The sequence below is a fragment of the Ornithorhynchus anatinus genome, chromosome 1, assembly GCF_004115215.2.
Source record: "Ornithorhynchus anatinus isolate Pmale09 chromosome 1, mOrnAna1.pri.v4, whole genome shotgun sequence".
Classification (NCBI taxonomy): Eukaryota; Metazoa; Chordata; class Mammalia; order Monotremata; family Ornithorhynchidae; genus Ornithorhynchus; species Ornithorhynchus anatinus.
Window position 1 is genome coordinate 21465027 of NC_041728.1, and position 12899 is coordinate 21477925.

The 12899-nt window shown below is 45.5% G+C and overlaps 2 protein-coding genes across 4 annotated transcripts in view; both read right to left on the reverse strand.

Annotated features, from left to right (window-relative positions):
* The window catches only part of CCDC125 (coiled-coil domain containing 125), a 35942-nt gene extending 32144 nt beyond the window's left edge, over positions 1–3798 (reverse strand). Inside the window, exon 1 of the mRNA XM_007657563.4 lies at positions 3720–3798. Coding sequence (XP_007655753.2) covers positions 3720–3731 — 12 coding nt within the window. The 5' untranslated portion in view covers positions 3732–3798. The remainder of the gene's footprint in view (positions 1–3719) is intronic.
* On the reverse strand, positions 1702–12661 carry AK6 (adenylate kinase 6). 3 transcript variants are annotated; one of them, XR_003761009.2, is made up of 6 exons: positions 9602–9704; positions 8125–8217; positions 5752–5810; positions 5500–5645; positions 3720–4060; positions 1702–1848 (listed from the first exon to the last, which is right to left on the reverse strand). XR_003761009.2 is itself a non-coding variant. In XM_029069649.1 (5 exons), exons 1-5 carry the CDS (start codon positions 12619–12621, stop codon positions 3871–3873), a joined length of 516 nt encoding a protein of 171 aa, XP_028925482.1. In that variant the 5' UTR covers positions 12622–12661; the 3' UTR covers positions 1702–3870. The 3 variants fall into 3 exon arrangements, 2 of the variants coding, with proteins under 2 accessions (XP_028925482.1, XP_007655674.1); XM_029069649.1 differs by lacking the exon at positions 9602–9704 and adding an exon at positions 12594–12661 and having other exon boundaries at positions 1702–4060; XM_007657484.3 differs by having other exon boundaries at positions 1702–4060.
* Between the last annotated feature and the right edge of the window lie 238 nt (positions 12662–12899).

A 12899-nucleotide genomic window follows, 5' to 3' on the forward strand; every position in this document is an offset into this window, starting at 1 on the left:
CACTGTTCTAAACACTGGGGGGGAGATACAAGGGAGTCAGGGTGTCCCACGTGGGGCTCACAGTCTTAATCCCCATTTTTACAAGAGGAGGGAACTGAGACACAGAGAAGTTTAGCGACTTGTCCAGTCACACAGCTGACAAGTAACAGAGCTGGACTTAGAACCCACAACCCCTGACTCCGAAGCCCGGGCTCTTTCCATTCAGCCACGCTGCTTCTCTAAATGAAGAATTGGAATAGATACAAGCTAATCAGTTTTTTTTTTTTAAAGTGGTATTTGTTACACACTTACTAGGTGTCAGACACTGAACTAAGTGCTTGGGTAGATCAGGTTGGGCAGTCCAGGTCCCTCAGAGGACAAAGTCTTAATCCCCATTTTACAGATGACAGAACTGAGGCACAGAGAAACGAAGTGACTTCCCCAAGGCCCCACAGCAGACAAGTGGCAGGGTCAGAATTAGAACCCAGGTCCTCCGACTCCCAGACCTCCGTTCTTTCCACTAGGCCACACTGCTTGCACCGGTGCTCACCCCTGGACCCGCTCTCAATTTGGTTTGCTTCAGGGCAGTGGACGAAGGCTTCGGCTGTGACCTCTAAAGGGCTGAACCTCACCTAACCTTGCTTTGCCAAGGGCACATTTCCCACTTCTTGTCCAGGGGCCAATCGCTGCACCAAACCCAAGAAAACGGAAGGTTAGGGGAGGATTTTATTATATTCCAATGCTCAGAAATGCCTGTGCCCCTAGGGGTTCAATGCTCTACTGAATGCTTGCCATTATACTAATAACTAAAAGCCACAGGGCATTTTTTTTCCAGGGTATTTGTTAAGCACTTACTATGTGTCAAGCACTATTCAAAGCACTGAGGTTGAGCTCAAGTTAATTGGGTCAGATGCAGTCTCTGTCTCAGTGCCTCAGTTCCATCATCTGTAAGTGTATACAGCACTTAGTTCAGTGTCTGACACCTAATAAGTGTGTAACAAAAACTACTTTAAAAAAACAACAACTGATTAGCTGGTATCTACCCCAATTTTTCATCTAGAGAAGCAGTGTGGCTTAGTGGAAAGACTGTATATATGCACATATTTATTATTCTATTTAACGATATGTAGTTATCTATAATTCTATTGATATTGATGCTACTGATGTCTGTTTACTTGTTTTGTTGTCTGTCTCCCCCTTGTTGACTGTGAGCCCATTGTTGGGTAAGGATTATCTCTGTTGCTGAATTGTACTTTCCAAGTGCTTAGTACAGTGCTCTGCACCCAGTAAGTGCTCAATAAATACGACTGAATGAATGGATGGGTCCATGTAAATAGGAGGGAGAACAGGTATTTAACCCTCACTTAAAAGTTCAGAAAATCGAGTCACAGAGAAGTGACTTGCCCAAGATCACATAGCGGGCATGTGGCAGTCAGGATTAGAACTCAGGTCCTCCAACTCCCAGGCCCATGCCCTTTCCACAAGGCCATGCTGCTTCTCTAAAACGCATTCACAAAAAATGCATCTAATACATTCGCAATGGATTTGCATAGGTGAGGCATTTCTCAAACTTAACTTTGGGACTCTGAAACTGTTTTTTAAACAAAAAACAATACTAAAAGCCATTTAAAAATGAAAATTCCACCTAGTTAATTTCAAAAACACATCCCAAATCATTTTATTATCCACTCTCCCTTAAAAAAAAATCACAAATGCAGGACACAGATTTCACTCATTCTTTATTTGTATTAGAGAGCACCCTGCTAGCACTGCAGCTCTACAGAAAAACCAAATTGGGACTGTGACATCTTGTCTCGAAAGCGAGTGAATCTTAGGCAGCTTTCACAGGTACAATGACATGTCGATGGCCTGTGTGAAACAAACCCCCTTTCATAACTCTGTGGAGCACACATCAACAAAATACTTGCTACAAAATTTCTATAGAGTGTTTATTCCCATATACATTTTCCCATTTTTCACCCTCATCTTCCACTTGGAAAGCTATGCTCAACCACAATATGATTATTATTCACTGGATAAGCATAATAACTTCTAAAGGCCACATCTATAGAGTAATGTAAATGGTAGAGCAAATTATGGATACACTTGGAATCCCCCCCCATCCAGTTCTGAAAATTAAGGCAAAGGGAAGGAAAAAGCCTCACCCTAGTATAGGAACATGTACAACTGTCATTCTTCCCACTGCTACAAAAATATACCTCAAGTAGAAAATGAGCCCAGACTATCTTAAGTTAGAACTTTCTTCCTTAATCCACTGCCTTCTGATTAATCAGCTGTCTACCTCTGAAGAGGTAGGGCCACGAATTTTGTTCATTCACTGTTTCAACAGCCCATCCTCTGGGTGACTAACAAATTCCACAGGAAATTTTTAAGAATCCACTATAAAATACATACTACAAAACAGACATATAGGAACTCATCTAATTTTGAAACTCCTTTTAAAAGCAATCAGCCTGTTTGATCAAAAATGACACTCAGCTCTCCATTAACACAAGGGTTGCAGTCTTGACTGACCCCGCAGAAAGAAAAACTTAAAAAATTTCTACCCGTGCCTTGACAGGCACCACGCGCATTTGTACATCCGCTTCTTCCAATATTATAATTGCATTCTATCCAGGCAGACACGCATGGTCAAAAGAACGCCCCTGGAAAATCCCAACATAATTCAATCAGACATGCATAGTGAAAAAATGGATTATGGAAAATCCGATTGTAATTACTGCGACGGCTGAGGGGAAGAAGACCGCAAGGTGAAAAGTGGTTTTAAAAGCCTTTTTTTCCATGGGAAACTGACAAAATACAATGGACATGAGATCCACAATTCATAGTGGGACATGCACGTTTAAAATATGTACCTTAAAAAAGAAACTATAATTGCACTCAAGAGATATTATTGAATTACCATGACCCAGAATCAGAAATGAGTGCAGCTGGTTTGGACCCCATCAGGCACGGAGCAGGAAAAAGAGCGGCTAAGATAGACTGTACTGGCCCCAGCCACTAACTCTTTGCTGCTGCTCATGATTTCATACTTGGCCTCTACCGTCAGTCAGCATTCCCAACCACCAAACCTAACCATCCTCTCTGGCTTCCAGAGGGCTAGTCTAGGGAGGGCCTTAGGTAGCCATATGGCTTACCCTAACGCAGCCACTATCATAAGCATGATCACAAGGGATTTATCTTCAACTAGATAGGACTCAAAGTTTTAGTTAAGTAACATTTATTGAGCTCCGGGTGCAGAGGGCCACCCTGGGTACCAGGATAGACTCTTTTTCACTGATGGGAAACCTGGTGCCTATGATTATAAAAGGTGTCAACATCAGAGCTGGGCTTAGCAATCATTTCTTACACAAATGTCTTTCCCCAATACCAGTCTTAAAAACAAATAATATTGTACTATCATAACGTTAAGATTATACTGTGCTGTAATCTCAACCTTTGTTAAAATGAATTTGCAGGCAACTTTTAAAGTGTGGAAGTATTACCCACCAGTAGCATTATCCTTTATGTAATGTTTTAGCATTCGCCTCAAAAGTCTTTCGTTTTAATAGGCATCATTTTCTTCTGAGTTATCGTAACCACTGAGTCATTTTAATTCACGTTTTAGTTGGCAGTGCTGGATGATGAGAATGACGACTCTTTACTCAAACTTCCAACATCTTATTAATCATAACTGGAATTTTCTTGATTTCTCACAGAGAAAAAAGATAACTACTAACCTCGTTTATCATCCTCTTATTTCTGAACCAACATTTTAAATGGTAATGGTTTATCAGCCACTAGATCATTTCTCTGGAATACGGAGGGAGGTGAGGGCAAGATATCCATGTCGATGTGGAACAACCTAGAAGAAATTCAGCTAAACGGGGTTCAGTTGTTGTCTTTTATCCACTGCTGAACCCACTTTATAATCTGATCTAAATTATTTTCTAGTTCTTCTGGAGTATTGCTAGGCAACTGATGAACTATTTCTTTCTTGTATGATGCCATGGCTTCTTCATAAAGTATTTGGAAAATTTCACACTGAATGTTGTCTTGTAGTTTCTTCTCACTATATCCCCTAAAAGGCAGAGATGGAATTAGGTGCATACAAAGAAAACTAAATAATTCCTTTATTTACAAGTCTGATAAACCCAGTAACTGAGTGAAGTTCCTAGAAAGGGGTCAGAAGGCATCATTCTGCTTTCTGTAAATTCACTTTATAGCCAGAAGACAAGAGCTGTCTTAAAATCAGATGCTGGAAACTTGCAGAAATGGGGAATCCAAGTTCTGAATTCTATTTTCAGCTTCCTCTCTGTTTTTTTAGATAATGAACTCATGTAGCATGTGAATTTTCCACCAGTGGCTTTTATTCACCACTCTGTGACTATACCCCGTAAGCCAAAGACTGGTGTCATGTAGACGCTCCCATAGGCCACCATCTACCATATCAATCAGTCAATTGTATTTAATGAAGCAGCGTGGCTTAGTGGAAAAAAGCACGGGTGTGGGAGTCAGAGGATGTGGGTTCTAATCCAGGCTCCGCCACTTGTCAGCTGTGTGACTCTGGGCAAGTCACTTAACTTCTCTGTGTCTCAGTTACCTCACCTGTAAAATGGGGATTAAGACTGTGAGTCCCACATCAAACAACCTGATTACCCTGCATCTACCCCAGAGCTTAGTATAGTGTCTGGCACATAGTAAGCGCTTAACAAATACCATAATAGTAATTATTGTTGTTATTATTAATGAGAGCTTATGGGTCAATGGCTTGTCATCTTCCCCCCGATTTCACTGTAAACTCACCCTGTTTAGGAGGTATGTCTATTCTTAAATATGCACCCAAAATCCCCATCACTCAGTCACACTATTACCTTTGATAAGTTGGTATTTGTTAAGTGCTTACTATGTGCTGAGCACTGTTCTAAGCACTGGGTAGATACAAGGTCATCAGGTTGCCCCACCTGGGGCTCACAGTTCTAATCCCAATTTTCCAGATGAGGTAACTGAGGCACAGAGAAGTTAAGTGACTTGATGTGACCAGTCTAGTTGTATCAATCAATGGTACTTACTGAGTGCTAACTATGTATAGAGCACTGTACTCACCACTTGAGAAAGTATTATGCAGCAGAATTAGCAGACACATTCCCTGCCCATAACAAGTGCATAGGGTGGATACCCTTTTTTTAGGATGTGTAAGGCAGCTGATTCAGTTGCTTGGGCAGTGGAGGCAGGGAGCATTGAGATTTGCTAAGCATGGCCCACATAGATTTTTCATGAGGGGTTTTTTTGTTTGTGTGTGTGTGCGTGCTTGGTTTTCAAACACACCACTATCCTGAAGAATGGGCAGGAATCTCACTGGGGATGCTGGGACCCAAAACAAGACTCTTACGTAAATTGCTCTACCTCTGGTGGGATGCTACACTTTGTGGACACTCAACAGACTAAGAAAGTTGATCAGTAGTTCAAGAATATGTACAAAAATTTATCACCTTCTAAGAGATAAGTCTGTATCTTTACCTGCTTTCAAGTCTCTTATACAGATGGGAGTTTTCTGTCCGGAGCACAAACACTATGTGAAACCATCGTTCAGGAAAGAAGTCACAACCGTGATAATCCACAATAACCCCACCATTTCTCATTTTCTCTTCCAGTTCATCAACTACCTATAGAAATAAAGGTGCACATAAAGAGGTGTTCTGTAAGAAAACTAAGATAAAATTTTAATTTCAAAAAAAAAAAAAAACAAGGTCTTTTTAACATCAAACTTACTCTGTCTTCATCCAAAATGGGACACTGATATTCTTCATCAAATCCATCATATAACTGACCTAAAAAAAAAAAAAATTAGCTTGTGAATGAGTTTGCTTTAAAATGCCATCTGCAATGAGATACCTCAAAGTTACAAGGTGGTCTTTCTAAGTTATGATAATCTATTAATATCTGAATCCCCAGTGGGCATATTAGTGGCTACTATACGATTTCTAGGTACAGAATAATGGATTTTTTCTAAAAGCTCTTAAACCATATTGTTTCGGTATTGTCTGGTATAAATAATCACTGAAATGGAGGACTCTCTGATGAATCTATGCTTTCTCGTGGCAGGAGAGCCTGTGTACACTGGTGAAGCTTAGAATGATGCCATATAGGGCTACCCATAATGGAAAGGTCTCAGCTGATGTGTCAGAGTTGATTCACCTGTGCTGGGCAACGGCAGAGACTCAAGATTTTACCGCGCAGAAGGTGGCAACGGTCAAGCAGTTCCATATCTTTATCCAGAAAACTCTACAGATACACATACCAGAACAACTTTATGACAGAAGATGGGACGTTCTGAAGAGGGTGTGTCCATGGAGTCGCTACTGGGGGGGGAAGGACTCGACGGAATTTGAAGAAGAAAAGTGAAGGTAGGACAGTGGTTTCTAAAAAAGGCTTTACATATAAAATTTCAATCTGAATTATTCTGCCTCTCTAGACTGTAAACTCACTGTGTAGTCTGTTGCACACAGTAAGTGCTCGATAAATACCACTGAGTTATTGGTTGATTGATTCGATGAATAGATTCGTCTTTACTCCCTTCTCCCATCTCTCCACTCCCTCCTCCCTCATTCCCCTTAAAGTTAGGAACTTAAGGAAGCTCACAAATAAAAGCTCCAAGAGCGCCTTTTAATACCGAGGCTTTCAGCCAGAAATACAAGTATCCTTAGGAGTTGTTGAAGGCATCCTAGGACAGCAGAGGCAGCTCCAGTGGCTCCGACCTCGGGCTTGACTGATTCTGCCCAGGCTATCTGATGAGGTAAAAACTCGGGGAGCAAGGAATGGCTTCCCAACACACAAATCGGAACACAAAAATGAGGAGAGAAGGGCAGCACAAGCAGTTTCTCTTTCACCAGTTCTGGCTGCTGCTCTACTCCCCTGCGTTGGGTTTGTCCCCCATCTATCAGTGGTATTTATTGAGCGCTTAATGTGTGCAGAGCACTGTACTAAGCGCTTCAGAGAGTAAGGTACAACAGAGTCGGTCGCCAGGGGTTATTCTTCTAACTTTACTGGTGGGAGAGGAAAGGGAGAAGGGCATAAGAAGGGGCAAGTGAGGTCCTGAATTTGATATTTATGACACCATCCTTTAAAAACTCACGTGGAATTTACCAAGTCAAGCAACGACTATTTTGGAGAGTTCTGAAAGCTTTACTAAAGGCTGATTTTCATTCAGGATGCTCAATGCCGAACCGCAAAAACTTGTGGTTCAGAGAATTTGCTATGAGACTTGAACAGTATGTAAGTCGATCAGAATTAAACATATCCCCATTTCCTAGCTAAATTTACGCTAGCAAGTCAGATTACCTCATTTTATTACATACATTATTACACGGGAAGTAGACATGTATCCATAGTGCATAAAATACTTCATCTCTTTAATAATGTTGGTATTTGTTAAGTGCTTACTATGTGCCGAGCACTGTTCTAAGCACTGGGGTAGATACAGGGTAATCAGGTTGTCCCACGTGAGGCTCACAGTTAAACCCCATTTTACAGATGAGGTAACTGAGGCCCAGAGAAGTGAAGTGAAGTGAAGTCACACAGCTGACAAGTGGCAGAGCCGGGATTTGAACTCATGACCTCTGACTCCCAAGCCCGTGCTCTTTCCACTGAGCCACGCCTCAGATGGTGAGCCCTGTGCAGAACAGAGATGGTGTCTAATCTAATTACCTTCATATATTATAATAATAATGGTACTTGTTAAGCACTCACTGTGTACTAAGCACTAGGGTAGATACAAGTTAAGCAGGCTGACACAGTCTCTTGTCCCATACAGGGCTCACAGTCTAAGTAGGAGGGAAAGGATTTAATCTCCACTTCACAAAGAAGTTAAATGACTTGCCCAAGGTCACAGGGCAGACACCTGGCAGAGCCGGGAATAAAACCCAGGGCCTCTGACTCCCAGGCCCATGCTCCTTCCACCAATCTACCCTGCTATCTCACAGCACTTGAAACCTGTTGAGTCCTTGACACCATTTTTTAAAGAGGACAGATATACCACAAAATCGTCACGGGAAACAAAACACGCAACCTGCTTTTGCCTCCAGTCAATAAACACGTAAAATGTTTAAACCCCTAACAATTTCATTTCCCAGGTACAACACTTACTTTCTCTTGCCAGATCGCCTACATTGACGTAATTCAGTTCCGTTCTTGAAGCAAGTTCTTTGCCCAGTGTGGTCTTTCCTACTCCTGGTGTGCCTTAAAAAGCAAATTAAATCACAAAATATGACGACGGGAGGCAGTGGCATCAACTTCTTCGGGCAATTAAGAATACAACAGTCATCCAACTCCCTGGGAAGGTTCAGCTGCAGTCTTTCCTTCAGAAAGGTGAGGATTTGAAATTGCTTCCAGTTTTGAGACTGCCTCTGTCCTTCCCAATCAGCAGAATTATTAGGCACTCGGCACTGTTACCACAATTCCCACGGGATACCTCCACAAAGGCCAGATGCTGAGTAAATCAGTGACAGAAGCAGACAGGAAATCATATTTCATCCCTGTTACTACTCACTAAAGGATTCATTCTTTCATTCATTCAATCGTATTTATTGAGCGCTTACTCTGTGCAGAGCACTGTACTAAGTGCTTGGAAAATGCAATACAACAAGAAAGAGTACAATAGAGCAATAAAGGCCAGAGGCAGGATAAGACAGAAATGACACTGACCGACTATTGTCGTGGCTCATCCCCGCAGCTCACCAACCCGCTCAACCCACAGACACGGGACTGTAACACGCTCGGGAGAGAAAACATCCCCCGTGCCCATGGGCCTTGCACGGACCAAGAGCAAACCTGTGCCTTAATAATTATGGTATTTGTTAAGTGTTTACTATGTGCCAAGCACTGTTCCAAGCGCTGGAATAGAAACAAGGTAATGAGGCTGTCCCACGTGGGGCTCACAGTCATTCATTCATTCAATAGCATTTATCGAGCGCTTACTATGTGCAGAGCACTGGACTAAGTGCTTGGAATGGACAATTCGGCAACAGATAAAGACAATCCCTGCCCAGTGACGGGTTCACAGGCTCAATGGGGGAGACAGACGGCAAAGCAAAACAGAGCAAAATAAAAACAAGACATCGTCAAGATAAATAGAATCAAAGAGATATCAATCCCCACCCTATAGGTGAGGGAACTGAGGCACAGAAAAGAGCAGGGGCCTGCCCAAGGTCACACGGCAGACAAGTGGCGGAGCCGGGATTAAGGACGGGGGAAGGGGAGAATGGGGGAAAAGGAGGGGGCGGGGATACAAGTCCCAGTCGCGAAGGATCACAGTCAGAAAGACGTAGGTTCTTATCACGGCACCACCCCTTCAATTCCATAGTATTTATTGAGTGCTTACCGTGAGCAGAACACTGTACTAAGCGCTTGGGGAAGAACAACACAGCAATAAATCTCTGCCTACAACGAGCTCACAGTCTTTGGAGGAGTGGGGGGGAAGACATCAACTCAAGTAAACAGATACTTGCCTGCTGTGTGACCTTAGGCAAGTCACTCACCACCTCTGTGCCTCAGTTACTTCATCTGTAAAGTGGGGATTACGTCTGTAAGTCCCATGTGGGGTAGGGACCGTGAACCTGATTACCTTGGTTACTCCGGTCCTCACTACAGTCTCTGACACATTCATTCATTTAGGGAAGCAGCGTGGCTCAGTGGGAAGAGCCCGGGCCTGGGAGTTTGAGGTCGAGGGTTCCAATCCTGGCTCCGCCATTTGTCAGCTGTGTGACTTTGGGCAAGTCACTTCACTTCTCCAGGCCTCAGATCCCTCATCTGTCAAATGGGGATGAAGACTGTGAGCCCCATGGGGGACAACCCGATAAACTTGTATTTCCCCCAGTGCTTAGAACCGTGCTCGACACATAGTAAGCGCTTAACAAATACCATACTTATTATCATCGGCTGTGTGACTTTGGGCAAGTCACTTCTTCATTTCTCTGTGCCTCAGCTCCCTCATCTGGAAAATGGGGATGAAGACTGTGAGCCCCACCTGGGACAGCCTAATAACCCTGTATCTCCCCCAGCCCTAGAACAGTGCTGGGCACATAGTAAGTGCCTAACTGATTCCATTATCATTATTATTACTGTGTGCAGAGCACTGTGCTAAATATTATTACTGTGTGCAGAGCACTGTGCTAAACACTTGGAAAGTACAATCCAGCAACCAAGAGAGACCATCCCGGCCCACACAGTAAGCGCTTAACAAATACCATTATTATTATTATTGTTGGCTGTATGACTTTGGGCAAGTCACTTCACTTCTCTGGGCCTCAGTTCCCTCATCTGGAAAATGAAGATGAAGACTGTGAGCCCCCCCGGGACAACCTCATTTCCTTGGATCTACCCCAGAGCTTAGAAGAGTCCTAGGCACATAGGAAGCGCTTAAAAAATACCATTATTATTATTACTGCATGCAGAGCACTGTGCTAAACGCTTGGAAAGTGCAATCCAGCAAGGAAGACAGACCATCCCTGCCCTCATAGTAAGCGCTTAACAAATACCATTATTATTATTATTGTCGGCTGTGTGACTTTGGGCAAATCATTTCACTGGGCCTCAGTTCCCTCATCTGGAAAACGGGGATGAAGACCGGGAGCCCCACCTCGGACAACCTGATAGACTTGGATCTCCCCCTGGGGCTTAGAACAGTGCTTGGCACATAGTAAGCGCTTAGCAAAGACCAGTATTATTATTATTACAGCCTGCAGAGCACCGTGCTAAACGCTTGGAAAGTACAATCCAGCAACGAAGAGAGACCACTCCCGCCCACACTGGAAGGGCTGAATCAAGGAGCGCGCGGAAGGCTTCCGGGCGGCGGTGGCGGGAGGCCTGTCCCCGAGGGCAGCCCCGGGAAACCACGCTCTTTATTCACTCAATCGTATTTATTGAGTGCTTACTGTGAGCAGAGCACTGGACTGAGCGCTTGGAATGCACAACTGGGCAACAGATAGAGACCACCCCTGCCCAACAACAGGCTCACAGTCTAGAAGATCAGTGATTAGTGAAGCAACTGCTCAGCCGGACCTGCCCAAGTGGGTAAATCGACCCTGCCGTCCTCCTTGGGCTCGGCCCCCTGTGGAGGGATGAGATCCGCCCAAAGATCTCACGTTGCAGGAGCAGCGTGGCTCAGTGGAAAGAGCACGGGCTTTGGAGTCGGGGCTCATGAGTTCGAATCCCAGCTCTGCCACTTGTCGGCTGCGTGACTGTGGGCAAGTCACTTTACTTCTCTGTGCCTCAGTTCCCTCATCTGTAAAATGGGGATGAAGACTGTGAGCCCCACGTGGGACAACCTGATTCCCCTATGTCTACTCTAGCGCTTAGAACAGTGCTCAGCACATAGTAAGCGCTTAACAAATACCAACATTATTATTATTAAGATCCAACTGGGGAGGGAGCTCAACGACCTGAACAGAAGCAAAGCGAAGAGAAGCCAAGTGAGGGTCCCTTTTTCCGGGGCTCATTCACTCATTCTTTCAATCTTATTTCTTGAGTGCTTGCTGTGTGCAGAGCACTGTGCTGAGCGTTTGGAATGGACAACTGGGCAACAGATAGAGATGATCCCTGCCCGACAACGGGCTCACAGTCTAGAAGCGGGGGGGACGGACAGCAAAACAAGGAGTCAGGCAGGCATCAATACCATCAAGGGAAATAAAATCAGAGATATAGACACATCATTAATAAAATAGAGTAATAAATACTATGTACGAATAGGCACAAGTGCAGTGGGGAGGGGAAGGGGGAAGAGCAGAGGGAGGGAATGGGGAGGGAAAGGGAGGGCTCAGCCTGGGAAGGCCTCCTGGAGGAGGTGAGCTCTGAGGGATCATTCCTGAGATAGATCAATAGAATCATAGATATCTACACATCATTAGTAAAATAAAAAGAGTAATAAGTAGTATATATACAAGTGCTGTGGGGAGGGGAAGGGGGAAGAGCAGAGGGAGGAGGGGGAATTGGGAGGGGAGGAGGGGCAGAGGGAAAGGGGGGGCTCAATCTGGGAAGGCCTCCTGGAGGAAGTGAGTTCTAAGGGATAATTCCTGGGATAGATCAATGGAATCATAGACAGATATATATACACACACATAATTATTAGAGTAATAAATACTATGTACAAATATGCACAAGTACTGTGGGGAGGGGAAGGGGGAAGAGCAGAGGGAGGAGGGGGGATGGGGAGGAGGGAAAGGAAGGGCTCAGTGTGGGAAGGCCTCCTGGGGGAGGTGAGCTGCGGGAGGTAATTCCTGAGCTAGATCAATGGCATCCTAGATATTATATATACACACACACATTCGTTAAGTAAAAAAAGTAATAAATAGTAGATAGAAATATGCACAAATGCAGTGGGGAGGGGAAGCGCGGAGGGAGGGAATGGGGAGGGCAAGGGAGGGCTGAGTGTGGGAAGGCGTCCTGGAGGAGCTGAGCCGTCAGGAGGGCTTCCAAGAGGGGAAGGGAGTCGGTTTGGCGGGATGTGCGGAGGGAGGGGCCATTGCAGGGCAGAGCGAGGAGGGGGGGCGGCCAGGGGGCGGGCTGGACGTGCTGCTAAGCGCTGCGGCCCCGGCCTCCCCCGTCCCCTTTCCCCTGACCGGTCAGCAGGATGTTCGGCCGCTTCATCCTCCGGCGGCGGCGGCGGCGGCGGCGGCGGCGGGTCTGAGCCGGGCGGGGGCGCGGGCGGGGGCGCGCGCGCGGGCGCGGGCGGCGGCGCCGGGCGCGCGCGGGGCTGCGCGCGCACCTCCGCGGGAGGGGGCGGGGGCGCGGGGGCAGCGGCGCACGTGCTCGTCCCGGCCGCGCCCGCCCATTGGCCGGCGGCCCCCTCGCCTCCGGCGGCGCCTGCGCAGGCGGCGCCGCGAACACCTAAATGTTGGGCGCGCCGCCCCCGCCCGCCGTCGGAG

Excerpts from the sequence above, each read along its gene's own strand:
- AK6 (XM_007657484.3), bottom strand. The coding sequence starts at position 9,647 with ATGAATGAATGTGTCAGAGACTGTAGTGAGGACCGGAGTAACCAAG. Across the intron at positions 8,218-9,601 it reads TGAGGACCGGAGTAACCAAG|GCACACCAGGAGTAGGAAAG; the intron begins GTAATCAGGTTC and ends TTGCTTTTTAAG. Across the intron at positions 4,061-5,499 it reads TATAAGAGACTTGAAAGCAG|GGGATATAGTGAGAAGAAAC; the intron begins GTAAAGATACAG and ends TCTGCCTTTTAG.